General features: G+C 40.3%; 1 protein-coding gene across 4 annotated transcripts in view; it reads left to right on the plus strand.

Annotated features, from left to right (window-relative positions):
- The window catches only part of mnat1 (MNAT1 component of CDK activating kinase), a 30938-nt gene that overhangs the window by 302 nt on the left and 14633 nt on the right, over positions 1–16003 (plus strand). For 2 of the 4 annotated variants that reach the window (XM_067479080.1, XM_067479078.1), the window contains exons 2-6: positions 5224–5376; positions 5755–5828; positions 7051–7154; positions 7375–7515; positions 10668–10799. In XM_067479080.1, the coding sequence (XP_067335181.1) occupies positions 5224–5376; positions 5755–5828; positions 7051–7154; positions 7375–7515; positions 10668–10799 (604 nt within the window). The remainder of the gene's footprint in view (positions 1–5223; positions 5377–5754; positions 5829–7050; positions 7155–7374; positions 7516–10667; positions 10800–16003) is intronic. The other 2 variants (XM_067479081.1, XM_067479082.1) reach the window with 2 other exon arrangements.

A 16003-nucleotide genomic window follows, 5' to 3' on the forward strand; every position in this document is an offset into this window, starting at 1 on the left:
TGTAAAGCGTTTCTCAAATGTTATGGTTGGTCCTTAGTGTCATAAGCTTTTAGCTAGCTTCACAGCTAATTTGTTGTGCTCAGTGTTTCTCAACAATAAAGATGAATTATAAACTGAATATTTATATACACAGTATAGAATATCTTTACTATAAAAAAACAGAACACATCAGAAACACAAATTTGCCAGTTTACAAATGAGTTCATCCTCTCTTCTGCTGCACGAAGACCGTCAATAAGTAGTTAATGTCAATAAATATGAGACAGGAAAGTTCTTAATTACACCACAGTGTTGTTATTTGCACCTGAATTGTGCTATTTATTTTTTTTATCCAGAAACCCTTGTTAAGTTTTTAAATAGGTGTTTGACTTAAGTGGTCCATTTTTGGTACAGAAAGTACAGAAAAGTTCAGGATGACAGGAGGAAGAGTGATTGATTATAAGGAGTATACACTTCACGTGGGCAGTTTGTGCTGCGGTTTAAACCTCTTGGGAGAACAGATTTACCAAGAGTGTTTACAAAGGGACAGCTTATGTCAAATCTTTGCACTGTAATCAAAGATTTGCACTTTATACTTGAAATAAAACTAATATTTTTTGTTGTGCTTATTTATACTTACAACTGGAATAAAGGCAACCTAAACATTGTCACCATTATACTGAATCTCTAAAAATGAGCATTTTAACTTGAATATCCATGTGACAGATCTGGATTAGTGAGTCATTTACGGTATTTGTACCTAAAATCTTGGTGGGATTTACTTTGCCATAAAACAGAAAATACACAGTGCAAAATGCCCATAACAAGCTACCAAAACCCATTTAAAATTAATTTACAATAATATAATATAAACAAAAGTAAGCATGTCTTTGGTTTAGTGAAAATTAATTCAACAAAATATTCTGTTCCATTAAAAAATAAATTATGAGTTTTAAGTGGAATAATCTTATTTTGATAGACCTGATTTAGTAATTAACTAATGGTTGCTGTTACTATATACTATTCCTATTTACTGCTGCAGTTTTTTTAGTATGTCATTTTCATGTCATTACTAAGTTAAATTTGTTTGGTATGTTTTTTTCAAATATTTAACCTTGTCATTTCTTTTAAAACCTGGTCATATAAAGGTGACAGGTGACATGTTCTCTATAAGTATCATCAAGTGATGGTCGTAAACTGATGAGAGCATCTTTTCGACCCTGTCTGTTTATTGACCATAGCATCAGGAAGTGGCCATGCTTTGTCATCAGGTCAGCAAACTCATAACTCACTGCCTCTGTCTAGATGCAGAGCTGCATGCAGAAAATTAAAATGATTTTGCAATGAAGCAATTTGGAGAGATGTCCTAGCTCAGGTCACCTTGGATTTGTTCCTCAGAGCCAGTGCCACATTGACTTTATGCACCACTTAGAACCAGCTGTATTCCTAAACTGTATTAGTATTTTTAATGCTGACTTAATTTGCCATTTTGTTTGCAGTTAGGCTTACTTAAGAGTTTATGGATGTGCAGGGTATATACTGTAACTTGTGAAATGTATTTCCGTTTAACAGCCTCTAATTTCTAATGTAGTATATTCAATAACTTTATCTGAAAAACAGTGAGTAGTGGACATATTAAGAAAATGCATACAAATTTATTTTGAAATTGATTTTTTTAATCATAACATATATATTTTGCACATTTGAGCACAATGTGAGCATTTTACTATAACTTTTTTTATACACTCCTTGACGATTTTTGTTTTTGTGCAATATTATTATGTTTGGCTTGGGGTTATATTTGCATCCCCTTCATTTAAAATGTCATATATAAAATGGAATGCAAACGTAACCCCTTTTTCCCTATTGTGAGTATGAGTTAAAATATTATTTGATTTGTTAAAAAAATGATCTCTACATTATTCAGTCTTCAGTAGCCATAGTCCTAATTAGACTCTCTGATTGGTTTATTCATTTTACTAACTGTTATCCACCCTCACCCTTGGACGAACTAACTGGCCATCCCAGTCTGAGCTGACCGGGCATCCTGCCCTGTTGATGCAATGCGGTATTGAGCTTCTCCACCTCTAGCATACATCTAAATTTAAATCCCACCACAGCACATTTTATATCACTGTCACCAGGGATATTTGATGTGTGTTATTTATTACCTTTGCACAATGACACTAGGCTCATGTCCTTTGGCATTTGACAATGGGCACACAGGCCGGCACAAACAATGAGGGGGTGGATAGACACACCTCAATAGGTAAAAGATAGTTTACTGTAACTGATGGTTGTATGTTCTAGGCTGATATTAATATAGTATGTACAAACTTAAAGGAATCGATTGAGAGTCGGATGAGAATGTTGAGAAAATTATAGTCCTATGTAGAAGAGGAATAACTTAGCTTAGCATAAAGGCTGGAACTGGGGGGAAGAAAGCCTGGCTTTTTGCACAAGTAAAATTAAAGTAATTTATTTAAATCACATTCTATGAAGCTTAAATATATAACATGTTAGTTAGTGATCTACAGAGATTTACTTCTCTAAGTATCAGTAAGGATGCGTACTTGTCAAACTGAGAGAAGTCGGCTTCAAGCTGACTCTGCCGCTAATAGCACATCAGTAAAAAAAAATTCACAAACCTATGGTTCTCACTGTATTTTCCCATTATATTTAATTGTTCATATCAATGCATTCGTATTTTACGAAACACTGAGCTTGTTGCTAAACTACTATACAAAGCTCACCCACTTTGTTTTTTTAGATCACACAAGCCTATGCTAATTTTTTATGTAAGCAATAATAATTTTGGGCCTCAGCATTTTTTGACTCTGCTGCTTCGGGTATTGTAGGTTAGAGGGCAGGACGGAGCATTATAGCAGGTTTAAATTTGACACAAAGTCAGCTCTGTGCTTATTGTGAACCCAGGTATGGGCTCTGTGAAAGCCCTGAGACAATCATGACAGAAACGGATGAATTCAGCACTTTTCTGAGTGTATGTCACTCATTCTTGCTAAGTGAAAGAGCAAAGACTCATGCAATGTCACTGAGAAGTACTATGGTTATTCTGGTGGTGGGGAGCTTCTTTGCTCTGCCAGCACCCTGTTGTTCCTACTCTTACTACCCCCTTCCCTGACCTGCTGACAGCTGCAGATGGTAGAGATAAGGCCCCAGAACTCTGTGGAGGACAGGTGAGAGAGGGAGGAGTCATATGAGCACTCAGTTAGTGTCAATGTCCCTGGGACACAAAGAAGAAGAACTGTTTGAGATCTCTGTGTTCCTAGCATTATAGCATTGCCTTGGCAAGAAATGTCAATTTCGGCATACAAATTGTAATACAATCTGAGAGCAGTAATTTAGATAGGACACAATTCAAAAGAAAGATGGCAAATTGACTTTTAATGTCTCCTCCCTCTCATTTTCCTGTTTACACTAGAGTTACAGAGGATTTCCCCTATGGAGAGTTCTGTTGTGTGGTCCATTTAGGGGCAGGGGGCAAGCTACGCCCCACTTCTTGCCCTGTGTTGATGAATGGGCTCTTTGTGGGCTTGTGGAAACAGGCTGAATCCCTCCATCTACCTCCATATGGCCAGGCCTATACATCTCCTGTAGCCTGGGGGCCACAGTGAACATCTGCCTCTTCCATGGTGCTCTTGAGCTTTGAGCTCCACATGCTCTGAAGTGCTGGACAACGCAGATGTTTCTGTCCTTTTAGCCTTCATTTTCATTTTTATATTGCTGCTTCATCTAAGCCAAGCTAAACTGACATGCTTGTAAGATGGTCCCCTGCAATGCTTCATCTGTTTTTATAATTCTGTGTGTGTTGTTTGGCTAAAAAAGTTTGGTGTCACACTTAGTCTTGTTTGACCCGTATCTGAGACGCTGTGCATAAACAGCCAAATTCCATGGCACTGCAGTTTCTCCTTTAACTGTTGTATGTTTTGAGTCCTGCTGATAAAGTGAATTGTCCTCTTGGCATTTTTGGAAAGAAATGACTCAACCTTACCTTGTGGTAAAAAATCTTTCTTTTACCCTTGAACTTTGCTGTATTTTATCCTGGAAATTGTCAGTGCTCAAAAGCTGATTGTGACATTTAGAAACAAGATGCTTTCTATTTTTGCAAAGGTGCTCACAGGCAGGAAGGTGAATTTCTGAGGAAATAAGGCTCCACATAGATGTAATTAAGAGTGTACTGTGCAAACATTTATCCAGGACCTCAGCCCCATCAAGTTAGATTTAGGAACATTACCATTGTCCTCAATGTCCACTCGCCTTTTGAGTGTGACTGATGGGTAAATGCCTACCTGCATACAGGTGTGATTGATGGCTAAAGCTGTGACCTCAGGTGGGTCTGCTGGTTTGTTGCTGTGGAGCTGTGTTGCAATAGTACGTGAAGTAAACCTTCCTGTTTGAACCTAGGTTTACTGGAAATCCCCCAACATTATCTTGAGTATTTCTGCCTTTTCATTCATTGTTGGGCACTGTTAGATAGGTATAGACTAAAGAGAAGAGCAGCCAAGGGCTGTTTGAAAAAAAAAAACATCATGACTATGTTGTACTGTTACAGATTTTGTCTAGGAAAGTAATCATATCCTTTAAATAGATTTATCATGGTAGTATTTTAAAAGGTGGCTTAAGACAGTTTCCTTTCATGTCACCATGATTTATTTTGTTGAATTTTCACATAAATAAAAGCCTTTAAGCACAGATGGCAGCGAGTTTAAAATTAGCCAGTAAAGAGCACACAAAACACTACCATTGTAAATCTATATTTCTTTGCATTTCCAAAATTAAGGAGTTACTCAGTTCCTATAATGATAGACTAGAGTGTGAACTACCATTATGCAACGTGGCAAAATGACTGAGGTCTGTTGAAATAACAATAAAGCAAATGTTTTTCCAGTGCAGACAGACGATGCATTGATGGGGTGTCAGACTAATTTCCTCTTGTCTGAGAGTGGGAGGCAGCCTAATCGACATTCCAATCATAATCCCACTCATCTTTGAGCACTTAGAGGAAATATTCATATGCCCCATTATCACCAACTGTCAGATGCCAGATGGTAACTTACAGATTTTTAAAAAATTGCTTCACTGTGAGGAAAATTGTATTTCAGCAGCCCCATACGCCAACAAATGCACACACAAAGCTGACTCTTTGGCCTGCCTGAGGCGGTCACCTCTGGAAACATCCAACTCAGCTTGGTGGTATTTTGCTGCCTTTTCTCCCACAAACAGATGTGAGAACTGCGTAGAGATGCTGTTTGTGCGTGGCTCAGGCAACTGTGTACAGTGCGACACACCCCTGAGGAAGAGCAACTTCCGTGTGCAGCTTTTCGAAGACCCCACCGTAGATAAGGAAGTGGAGATTCGCAAGAAGGTGCTGAAGATGTGAGTTGGGGGGTGAGGGGTGTGGCTCTGTGTGTTTATGTGTCATCTCATGCCTCCTCCCACTTCTTAAGCCACCTTTGTGTTTGTCAGTACACTGTTTGTTTTGTAGACAATAAGTGTCCCCGTGGAGGGGGGGGCTCAAACGGGAAGGCTTTTTCCCTGCCAGGTTTTTACTTCTCAGTTCCTCCCTGAGTTCTTTCTCTCCCTCTCATCTGTTCTTTAATAGCTCCTTAATTGACATCTAATGTGTGTCTATTAGGCAGTGTGCAGACTTGGTATTATAAAATGGTTGATTTAATGGAGGCTATTAATGTCAGTGCATATTTGCTTTCATCTGGTTTTACAATTTGTATCATCAATTGTGTCCTTCCCCTGCAGATACAACAAGAGAGATTTTGACTTCCCCAGCCTGAGAGAATATAATGATTACTTGGAGCAAGTGGAAGACATAGGTAGGAGCCTCATGTTGAAATGGAGAGTAAAGTGATGCTAACTAGTGTAATGATTTCTTCTTGGCTCTGGGGCATGTTTTACAGACTTTAATGGCAGCCAAGAGTATGAATCACAGAAAAGCTCTGTCAACCCTAACCTGTCTTGCCTTGGCGAACCACCATGGACTTTTATGCATGTATTAAACAGACACAAGACACTATGATTCTACTTATTCTAACGTTATGACCCAAGTAAATGTGACGTGAGGATCAAAGCAATAGTTGTACACACACCAGGCAGTGGCTCCAGATTGGAGGGGGGTTTACATGACAGTCATCACCAACAACTCAGAGACTCATCAACAGGATGGGAGATTTTAAAATGACAGTATAAAGGTATTGTTGTTAAGGTAACAAGGGAATCTAGAAATACTAGTAACTATTAGCTTACCTGATGACAATTGTTAATGGTCATCACCAAATGCATAATAGTCCGCGAATCCAGGTTTACTTTATCACATTTTAGATTGAGCAAAAGATTTAGCTGAACAAACCTTTTGATTCCAAACTGATAAAAATGTCTAAATTTGACCCGGGAGTGCCCGTCTAAGAGACCTGGACATGAGTGGCTAGCCATACTTGGTGTTAATTCTTCATTGTGGCCAACGGTGCTACTGCAGCAAACTAATCCCCTGTGGCCCCAAAAAGATTCTAGGTTCTATTATAGTCTGGATACATGAATACAAATAATTATGGCTATCAAGCTTTTACAGCTCCTGTGGTCTTCTTGATAGGTTTAGTCCAAAGATTTTCAGTGGTACACTCAACTTTTCTCAACTTCTTTAAAAATTTTCTGCATATAGTTTAGATTTAGATTTCACAGTTCAACAACAGCACCTAACTGTATATTTTATATGTGCTCAATCCAGTACACCACAAAAGATCTATCTCACTTAAGTTGAGAGAAATATTGAATTACCAGATGTTGTTTTTTGTGGCTGCGCCATTCCATCAAATGAAAAATTTTCCATGTCTTGCACGTCACTTTATATGCTTTTTTTGTATGTGTTTTAGCTGAACACGTGTTATTTTTGGATCTTTTTTGGATCTTGGCTAACATTTAAAATAATAGTATCATGGGTTTAAACAGTGCTACTCTGCACAACATGATTTTGTGATGATGGACCCACAAAGGGCTTTTGAATTGAAGTTGTTAACAGTGGTTTGTTATTTCCTTGTGTAGTGTATAACCTGACAAACAATATCGATGTGGAGAACACCAAATTGAGGATGGAGCAGTACCAGAGGGAGAACAAAGATCTCATCCAGAGGAACAAGGCTAAACTTGTACGTGCCAAGTGTGTTTTCCCACAAATGCACAAAATCTCTATTGAAGACTAAACAGTAAATTGTTGCTGAATTTATGATGTTTTTCAGAGAGGCACTGTACATTATTGTGTTATTGGAGCTCATTGGGATTAAGCCTCCAGGCCAAAGATATGGCAGCATGATTTATTTATTTTTTTGCATAATTTTTCTTTCTCTTTCATACCCGCCTTCTTGTTAGACTCGAGAACAGGAGGAGCTGGAGGAGCTACTGTTGGCAGAGCAGCAGGGCAATGAGCAGCGGAGACTGGAGGCATTGCAGGAGGAGCAAAGGCAACTAAATGTAAAGAAGAAGAACAAGCAGGCTCTGCTGGATGAACTGGTGAGAAACACACTTGTTATATGTACACATTTCTACAGTAAAAATGTCACCTTATGTCGGATGTTCCATGTCTAAAACACACACATAAACACACACACACCCTCAGCCTGAGGGTTCCTGGCTGTGAGATCATTAAGAGCTTATTACAAGTCATTGTGCTGCAGGCTGCATTGTTTTCATTCTGTGATTCCAAAGCCTCTTGGCTCCATTGTGTTGAGCTGTGAGCTTTGGAAGTAATTGTTCCTGTAGAGTAGACTGCTGAAGGACCATCACAGATAACAGCCTAAGTTGTGTTTGTTTGTTTAAGGCACAGGGCCTGTTGATTGTAGACAGATGAGATCAGCTCTCACCCCCCCCTGAGGGAGCTCTCCTGAGCTCTGACATCTGTACTTTCCTGTGGCCAAAAAACCTCAGGGTTCTTAGATGAGCACACTAGAAGGACTATAGGCATGCTATATATTTAGATTTCTTTGCTGCTGTTTTTTGGAAGTGTTGTTAACTAGTCGATAAAATAGAACAGTGAGAGCTGTTTTACTGTTCTCTCACACACACACACCCACACCCACACACACACACACTCAAATAGATAGAAGTCTAAGGTGTCTTCTGAAAGTTTAATAGAAGATATGAATGCAATACCTTGAACAACCCCGACTATGACCATCACTGAGGCCAACAAGCTGTTATACACCACAGAATTTGATCCTTGAGATTTTTTGGCTATAAGTTAAACATAAGCCATAAGGAGCAGTAGCCTCCATGGAGAAGGAGGATGGAGGCCAAAATCAAGGCAATATGAATCAAAGTTAGCCAGCTATTGGAATTGCAGAAAAGCATGTTGAAGATAGGGGTACAACAAACTGTACAGTATTTATCAAGGAGATGCTCTGTCTCTTTGCTGTTCTGCATAGGGCTGAACCCCCTCAGCCAGGTCATCACCAAGAGTGGTTACACATAATGATTATGGAATGAGGCAGCCATCAGCTATCTCCTCTACATGTACAACATTAAGCTCTATGCTAGGAGTGAATGATACATCACCTCACTGATGCATACCAGTAGGATCTTTAGCCAGGACATTGCAATGTGATTAACACTCGGTAAGTGTGGTAGGATGGTAACAAAAATGGGAATGGTAGTCAGAACTTAGGGGTTTGTACTATCAAAAGGCAACATAGCAGATGTTCAGGACAGCTACAAATAATTTGGAGTACAACTGGCAAATGGGACCCATCCAATGAAAGCAGCAACTGCCACACACCTAGAGTGTAAAGGCAAGTCCTGAGAAGTCAGCTGAATCCGGGCTATTTGCACCTATGCCCTCCCTGTCATGAGGTACCCCACTGGTATAAAAAAGCTGGCCAAGGAAGACAAGGAAGCTCCTTACAATGCATGGAGGGTTTCACCCCAAATCTAGCATCCTGAGACTGTACACCAAAGGGAAGGAAGGATGCCAAGGATTAGTGAGCGTCAGAGCCACTCTCCAGAATAAAACAACAAAGATCTATGAACGGCAGCAAGTGATGATGTGCTTAGTGAATACCTCAGGCAGCCAAATCCAGAGGAGAAAGAGTGGGAAGAGTAGTTATGTACCCATAGTTATGTACCACCAACAAATAGAAGAAGTGGCCTATATCGAAAAATCCTACCAGTGGCGGGACAAAGCTGGACTGAAAGACAGCACAGAGGCACTAATCCGGGCAGCATAGGAACAGGAGCTAAATACAAGACCAATACAGGCCAGTTTCTACCATACCAGGCAGGACTCCAGGTACAGGCTGTGTAAAGATGTCCCTGAGACAATCCAGCCCATTACAGTGGGGTGCAAGATGCTAACAGGCTGGAAATACATTGACTGCCATAACCAAGTAGCTGGCATGGTGTACAGAAACATCTGTGCAGGCTGAAAGTCCTAAGTCAAAATGGGATACACCACAGAGGTGGTTGAAAATGACAGAGCTAAGATCCTGTGGGACTTCCAGATACAAACTGACAAACTGGTAATGGCCAGCCAACCATGCATAATCGTAGTGGACAAACAAAAGAACAAGGCCATAGTGATGGATGTAGCAATCCCAAGTGATACCAACATCAGGAAGAAGAAATATAGGAATCTCAAGAAATACCAAGGGCTAAAAGAAGTTAGAAAAGATGTTGGAGGAGAAGGCACAGCTGGTCCCCGTGGTAATAGGAACATTCGGGGCTGTGACTCCAAAACTGGGAGAGTGGCTCCAGCAGATTCCAGGAACAACATTTGAGATCTGTGTCCTGAAGAGTGCAGTCCTAGAACCAGCTACGATAATGCGCAGGACCATCAAGCTCCCGAGCCTTTAGTAGAGGACCCAAGCTTGAAGGAAGTAAAAAGACTGCTCCTAAAGGGCAAGTTGTGAATTTTTTATATATATTTAAAGAGTAAGAGATTTTCTGGAATCAACGTAATATTTAGTACATTAAAATAGTATAATTGTTCTGTCATTTATAATTAATTATAGTTACAGTAAAATATGAAATCAACATTAGTTTAAAAGATTGTATCTCCTTTTGATAAATGTATTATGAGTTATGAAACATGTTAAGGAATTCATTTATTACAATTAAATTCGTACAAGTGCCAATTCAAGTGAAAATGGGACATTCTTGACAGCAGTTGTGTCAAAACTTTTGGTTTTTTGTTAAATTCTACAATGCGTTTTGACTGTCCTACCCCTGCTGTACACGTCATCAAAATGTCCTATCTCTTTATTGAACATCATGTCCAAGCTTGTGTTCTTAGACCTCTGGGCTTGGCAACATTCCACTAGAGAAATTGAAATGTACGACCTTGCATTTAATGGAGGTGAAGGCGTCGCAGTGCACTTGAAGCAGCGTCTCTTGCTGTGACACAGTTTTGTTAATGTGACAGCTAGCCTGAAAGCATCCTATGATGCTGATGGTTATCCCATTAGACACAGACGTCCTGGAGATAAGTTGGTGGAGGGGGGGACTGCTTGCGTTTTCATCTCTTCTCCACACACAGTGGTTACATGGAAAAATGACCTCAGCATGTGCAAGTGTGAGATATTTTTGCTGAGTTGAAAGGTTCCTGATGAAGCACTCATTACACACCTAGATTAACATTTTCATATAATTCCAAATCCTATTTGTTTCTTCAGGAGCAGTCTCAAATTCCTGCCACCATCTTGCTTGCCCAACATAAGGTTCGTGCTGCCCAGCTGGAGACGCAAATAGAGCAACAGAAACAGGCAGTCAAACCTATCAGTGTATTTTCAACTGGAATCTGTATGGTAAGTGCAACATTTAAGGCATATTAGGCCTTACATCAGGCCACAAAAATGAATTCAGTCATACTTAAGTTAAAAAAAAACTGCATCACTTTTACATAGGAAGCAATTGATTGAGAAAAGGACAAGGTCAAGGACATTTGCGTAAAGGGCTAGGTTACTTCAATTCAATTTTAATTCACACTGAATGGCAGTTTATAAAATTTTGAATCTGTATGTGTGAACAGAGATGTCCATAAATCTCAAAGCTTATCAGACATAAAGACATTGCAGGGTGGTTTATAGTTTTAACAGGTATCACTTTATAACTTGCTGTCAAAACATCAATTGTGAGTTTTAAAAAATGTAAAGTTCACATTGCCTAATCTATCAAAAATATTCAAACGGTTCAACTTGTTTGGCTAATGACACATTGGCACCCCTGCTGCATAACATAGGGTGTCATAGGGTGGCCTCATTCAAATAATAGAGATGGATCATTTTTTTATTCAAGGATAATTTGAGTCTGAACAAAACCATTGCATCCATTAGTCAAAATGGGTTTTGCTGCTTCATTTGAAAGCAGAGTGAGCACTGTTGGTTTGTTTGGTCAGAATAGATAAGGTCATGGTGTAATTTTTGTCCAGTGCAAATTTAAATTTTATGTGGAGTGGCTGTTGACAACACAGGGCCAATAACAAACCAGACCTTCAAAGGAAGGATGTTCTTTCATGCCTGTGCTTCTTCAGTGTGGGAACAGGCCTTCACTCCTTCAGTCATGTCATCACATTCCCTTGGGCGAGAGGTACAACCCACAGAGTAAGCATGTGGGCTCAGGGCTCTGGTCACTCTGAGCTTGCAGCTTTATGCTCACAGTGTCTGTAGAGATTTAGCATTTGGCTCAGATTCAGGTTTTCAGTCATATATTTTCATTTTACTGTGTCATCACCCCTCCTCTCCCTCCAATAACCCTTATGAGACAGGGATGTCTTCCCACAGTTTAGTGATGTGAGGAAGAGATATGTGCTTAGTACTCACCTATAGACTCAAACTGGAGCTAGGTTTTGACATTTTTGGCTATAACTAAATTATCATGTCTTTTTTACTGTGTGTTTACATGAAAGTTCATGGGGAAGTAATTAGATGTAGTGATAATCAGTGAGACATTACAACTAGCTCATGTACAATCAGTCCAAAAGCATTAACTTGATCCAAATAGGGCGTGTGGTTCTCTGACTTTGTTGATATACAGCATAAAGTTAAACTTGCTGATGGAGAGAGAAACAGCAGGATTATGTTACTTTTGGCTTCCTCTGTGGCTGTTTTTCCTCAGCTTCTTTCTTCTCATTTCTCTTCATCCTCCCGTCCCTGAGCTGCTGTTGGTGGAGCAAGGCTCCCACCATGCATCTGCTGTGTTGGACTGAGAGTCTTGAGTCAGGGGAACGTGTGGGTTTGGATTTCCCTTTACCTTAGAGTCCATAAGAATGACTTCTGTTTGACTTGGTAGGGTTTCAGCGCAGAGTGGTGGATTCCTGCAGATTGCTGGAATTCATTTATCTGCTAGGTTGTGGTCCCTTGTTCCTAGCAGTATTTCTGTTTTTCTTCAGCTGAAACTAGGGAAGAAAAATGTAAAAATAAATCTTTACACTTCTTTGGGCTCCTCGCTTTATTGACAGCTATATCAATTAGTGCTTACAAATTTACTCAATAATGAGCCATTGAGTCTCTGTTTTATGTCATTAAACTTCTTACTTTTGGGAGGATAAAACAAGACTTTGGCTCTGTAAACGTGTGATGTTAATTTTAAGTTAACAAATTAATATTGTTTGCTTAAAGACTCTGGATTAAAGGAGATTGTTACTATTGTTGCTCTAACATCTGTTATGATTTCTGAAATAAACTCTCTAGTAGAAGACCCAGTATTTGTACTCTCTTCTGACTTACTTTCACAAAATAGACATGGTTTGATTGTGACAGCAATAAATGGGGGGAGGTCTGATTCATGACCTCTGAATCTTGCTGGGGATCTACAACTTCACCAATCAAAGTAGCAGATGTTCTTGGCACCGCTAAATTTCCCATCCCCACCCTCGTTGTCCACCACCTGTCCCCACCACTTCAGCCAGCTGCTTTACCCGGGGCCAAGGTAAGCCCTCACTGGAAGAATGGCATATCTGACCGTGTTTGAGACATGTTGTCCAAGGAATCTGAGGATGCCAATTCTTCCTCATTTTCCCAGTGGCTTTAGTCTTTATTTAAAGAATGATCTAATGTTAGATCTAGTTGTGTCATGCTGTTTACTGGGAACATGAAAGGGGACATCTCAGCCATGTTGGCACAGCCTGGGTAATTTTCCAGGAGCTGGTGAAGGGGTCTCCAACCCTGATCCTGATTATACATGTTGTGCATTAACGTGCAATAAAATGAATGTTTGAGGAAGTTACCTGATCCTGAGGGAAAGTAGTCCCAGTCCAGGTGTGACATGAGGTGGGATGGGCCTGGTCTTGCCTAAGGAATGGTCTGGAATCACTCACTAATCCTTCACTTTGTAGGCAATCTATTGAACCAAGACACACACACACACGCACACACACACACACTGTGCGTATGCATGCACACAGGCATAAAAGCACACTCCCCTTACCAATTATGAGTAAACATCTTTTGAAGAATAAAGTCTTTTTTAAAATACATGTCCGCTGATATTAAAAGAAGCTCGCTGTGTGGGAGGAAAGGAGCTATTCACAGTTTAAACAGATTGTTGATGTCTGACACATGATGACTCTTGTCATAATGCTTGGCATCTGCTCTGAGCAAAACATGGACAAGAGCTGAGGGTTATTAGCATATAAATTTCTGCTTTAAGGGTGTATGTGTGAGGCTAGGGATTGTCCCCAGCTGCTTCAGTGTTCCCATTCCTAAAGCATTTGACCGTTGGGGAATCTCTCTTCTTTGGGACAGCTTTCAGCGCCATCTTAAATGAAAGGTCCTGTGTCCCAGCTCTGCTGGGGCCCAATCCACTCTTTGCAGTCAACAGAGCAGCTGACATACCTGACGAGGTCGGCATGGGCACCTAATGAAAGCAGGAGGCACACTCACATGTAAACAAAGTACAACTCAACGAAATGTGGGTGGAAAGTTTATCCCTAAACATAGATTTGTAGCTGGCTGAAATAATCCTGGGTTCTCTCTGGCTTTATTCTATTCTACACTTAGGTAGCAGCATTTGACTTCCATAGAAAACACACACACACTCATACTCATACTGTGGGCTTGTTTGCTCAAGCCTGTTTTACTTGGTTAAGTTGTCCTTTAGAGTGACCTCTACACGATAGACATACTCGTCAGCACAGCCCAAGCTCTGTTTTACTTTACTCTGGCTGACTGGCCTAACCTGTTTTGCCTGATAGATTGTTGCTATGTACTCCCCGCAAATCCCACTCACCTTTTCAGAATCTTTAGTTTTATTTCCCTCAGTCACAGTATTTCGACAAATAGAAAAACAAAGTTATTATGTTTCTTATAATATGACTTTTGACATTTAATACGTCGATAAACGGAAGGTGGTTGTTTTTATGGTTTATGACCTTTAGTCTTTACATTTTATTAATTTGCTAGCATGCAGCTTGGACTGAGGCAACTCATTGGGTAAAGAAAACTGTCAGCCCTGATTGGCACCACCATATGTGGGTATTCACACCTCTGCCCTGTCCCCTGACTTGGCCGTCTTTAGGTTGGCCTCGACAACCCTTGCCCACGGGCAAGCCAGCCTAGCCTAGCCCAGCGGAAAAAGGAGTTGTCAGCTTTAGGAGCTTTGCGCTGGGGCAGCTGCCACTGATCTGGCAGTTATATTTAAACTTGTAAGGCAAGGGGAGGCACCATGTAGGCAATAGCTTTTACACTTGCTACTTCTGCTCAAAGAGCCAGTCAGCAGCCCAAAGCTCTTTATCCATACAGAAGCACTGGCAGCTCCAGTGCGCAAGGTGGAAGTGAAGTCTGAGGATGAGATGGCACTCAGCTGGCCCCTAACTAGGCTTATTCATTTTATCCTCTATACAATGCTCACCACTGGTTTCCTTTCCATTGTTCTCATTATCACTTTCTGTATTAGCAAAGGTAGATTTACTGCCAAAGGAGGTGTGTTTGAGCCAGCCTTAGCTCTCCAAACCCTCCATAATCACACTAGTGTGTGCTTTTTTGTGTGTGTCTCTGCTGATGTTGTGGGGAGGTGCTGATGGAGAGGTTAGTTAGTGACCTTGACGTGTCCTGCTGAGCTGCAGAGTCAGGAGAGATTTTGGGGACCTGGAGAGTGCTGACAACTGTGCTGTGTGTCTGTGTAAGGAGAAAATTTCTGATGGCATTTGTAATAGTGACCCACAACTTGTGTTGTAGTTATGGTGTTGTGAACATTGGATTCATTGAAGACCCCTTTCTTGTGTTTTAACACCAATTAGTAATTCAGCACGCTCAATTTTTTTCAACCCCCCCAAAAAACCCCACAAAGCTAGAAATAGAAGCAAGTCAAGCTTTTACAAAGCATGTGGCTTTAGGGCAGGCAAGAAAACAATGTTGCCCGAAGACATTTAACCATCTCATGTTTTTAAAGTAGCTGTGAATCTGGACTCATATTAGTAGATCACTAGAATTCTATGTAGAACTGAGGTTGATGTAAGAGACTCACGAGAGGAGGAGAAGGAGGGATAATCCCTGTAGCACAAGGGTTTATTTCCTCAAATCATCTTCTCCTGCAGTTTTATTAAGATTGATGGTCCCCAGAGTTGAATTTTAATGTCACAAGAGGATTATAAGAGTGTAAAATGCTACTTACACACAAACTTGAAAGCATCATGAGGGCGACCATAATGTTGTATAGGTGGTAAGACGGACCTCCATGATAGTAAAAGCAGATGTTTGTGTTGGCTGCTCAAGTGGTGTTGTTCCAATGGTCCCTAGGACCCATTTCATCTCTCTGCTGGGCCTCGCTGAGGGTCCTTTCTCTCTTCAGTTAATTTGCTTTCTTTTATTGAAGCATTTAGAAACCAGCACTCAATTTCTTTAATTAACACAAGTTTTTAATGAGATGTTCACAGTTGAAGGTTTCTAAGAGGGGATAGCTCTGCTTTACATAGACAACCAGACTACTTGTTTTCCATTAGTGCAGTTTTCCTTCTGTAAAATGTATTTGTCAAAACAAAGCTTGTTCTTGTGTATGCATGTATTATAGTCTC

Source organism: Channa argus, chromosome 16, assembly GCF_033026475.1.
Source record: "Channa argus isolate prfri chromosome 16, Channa argus male v1.0, whole genome shotgun sequence".
Lineage (NCBI taxonomy): Eukaryota > Metazoa > Chordata > Actinopteri > Anabantiformes > Channidae > Channa > Channa argus.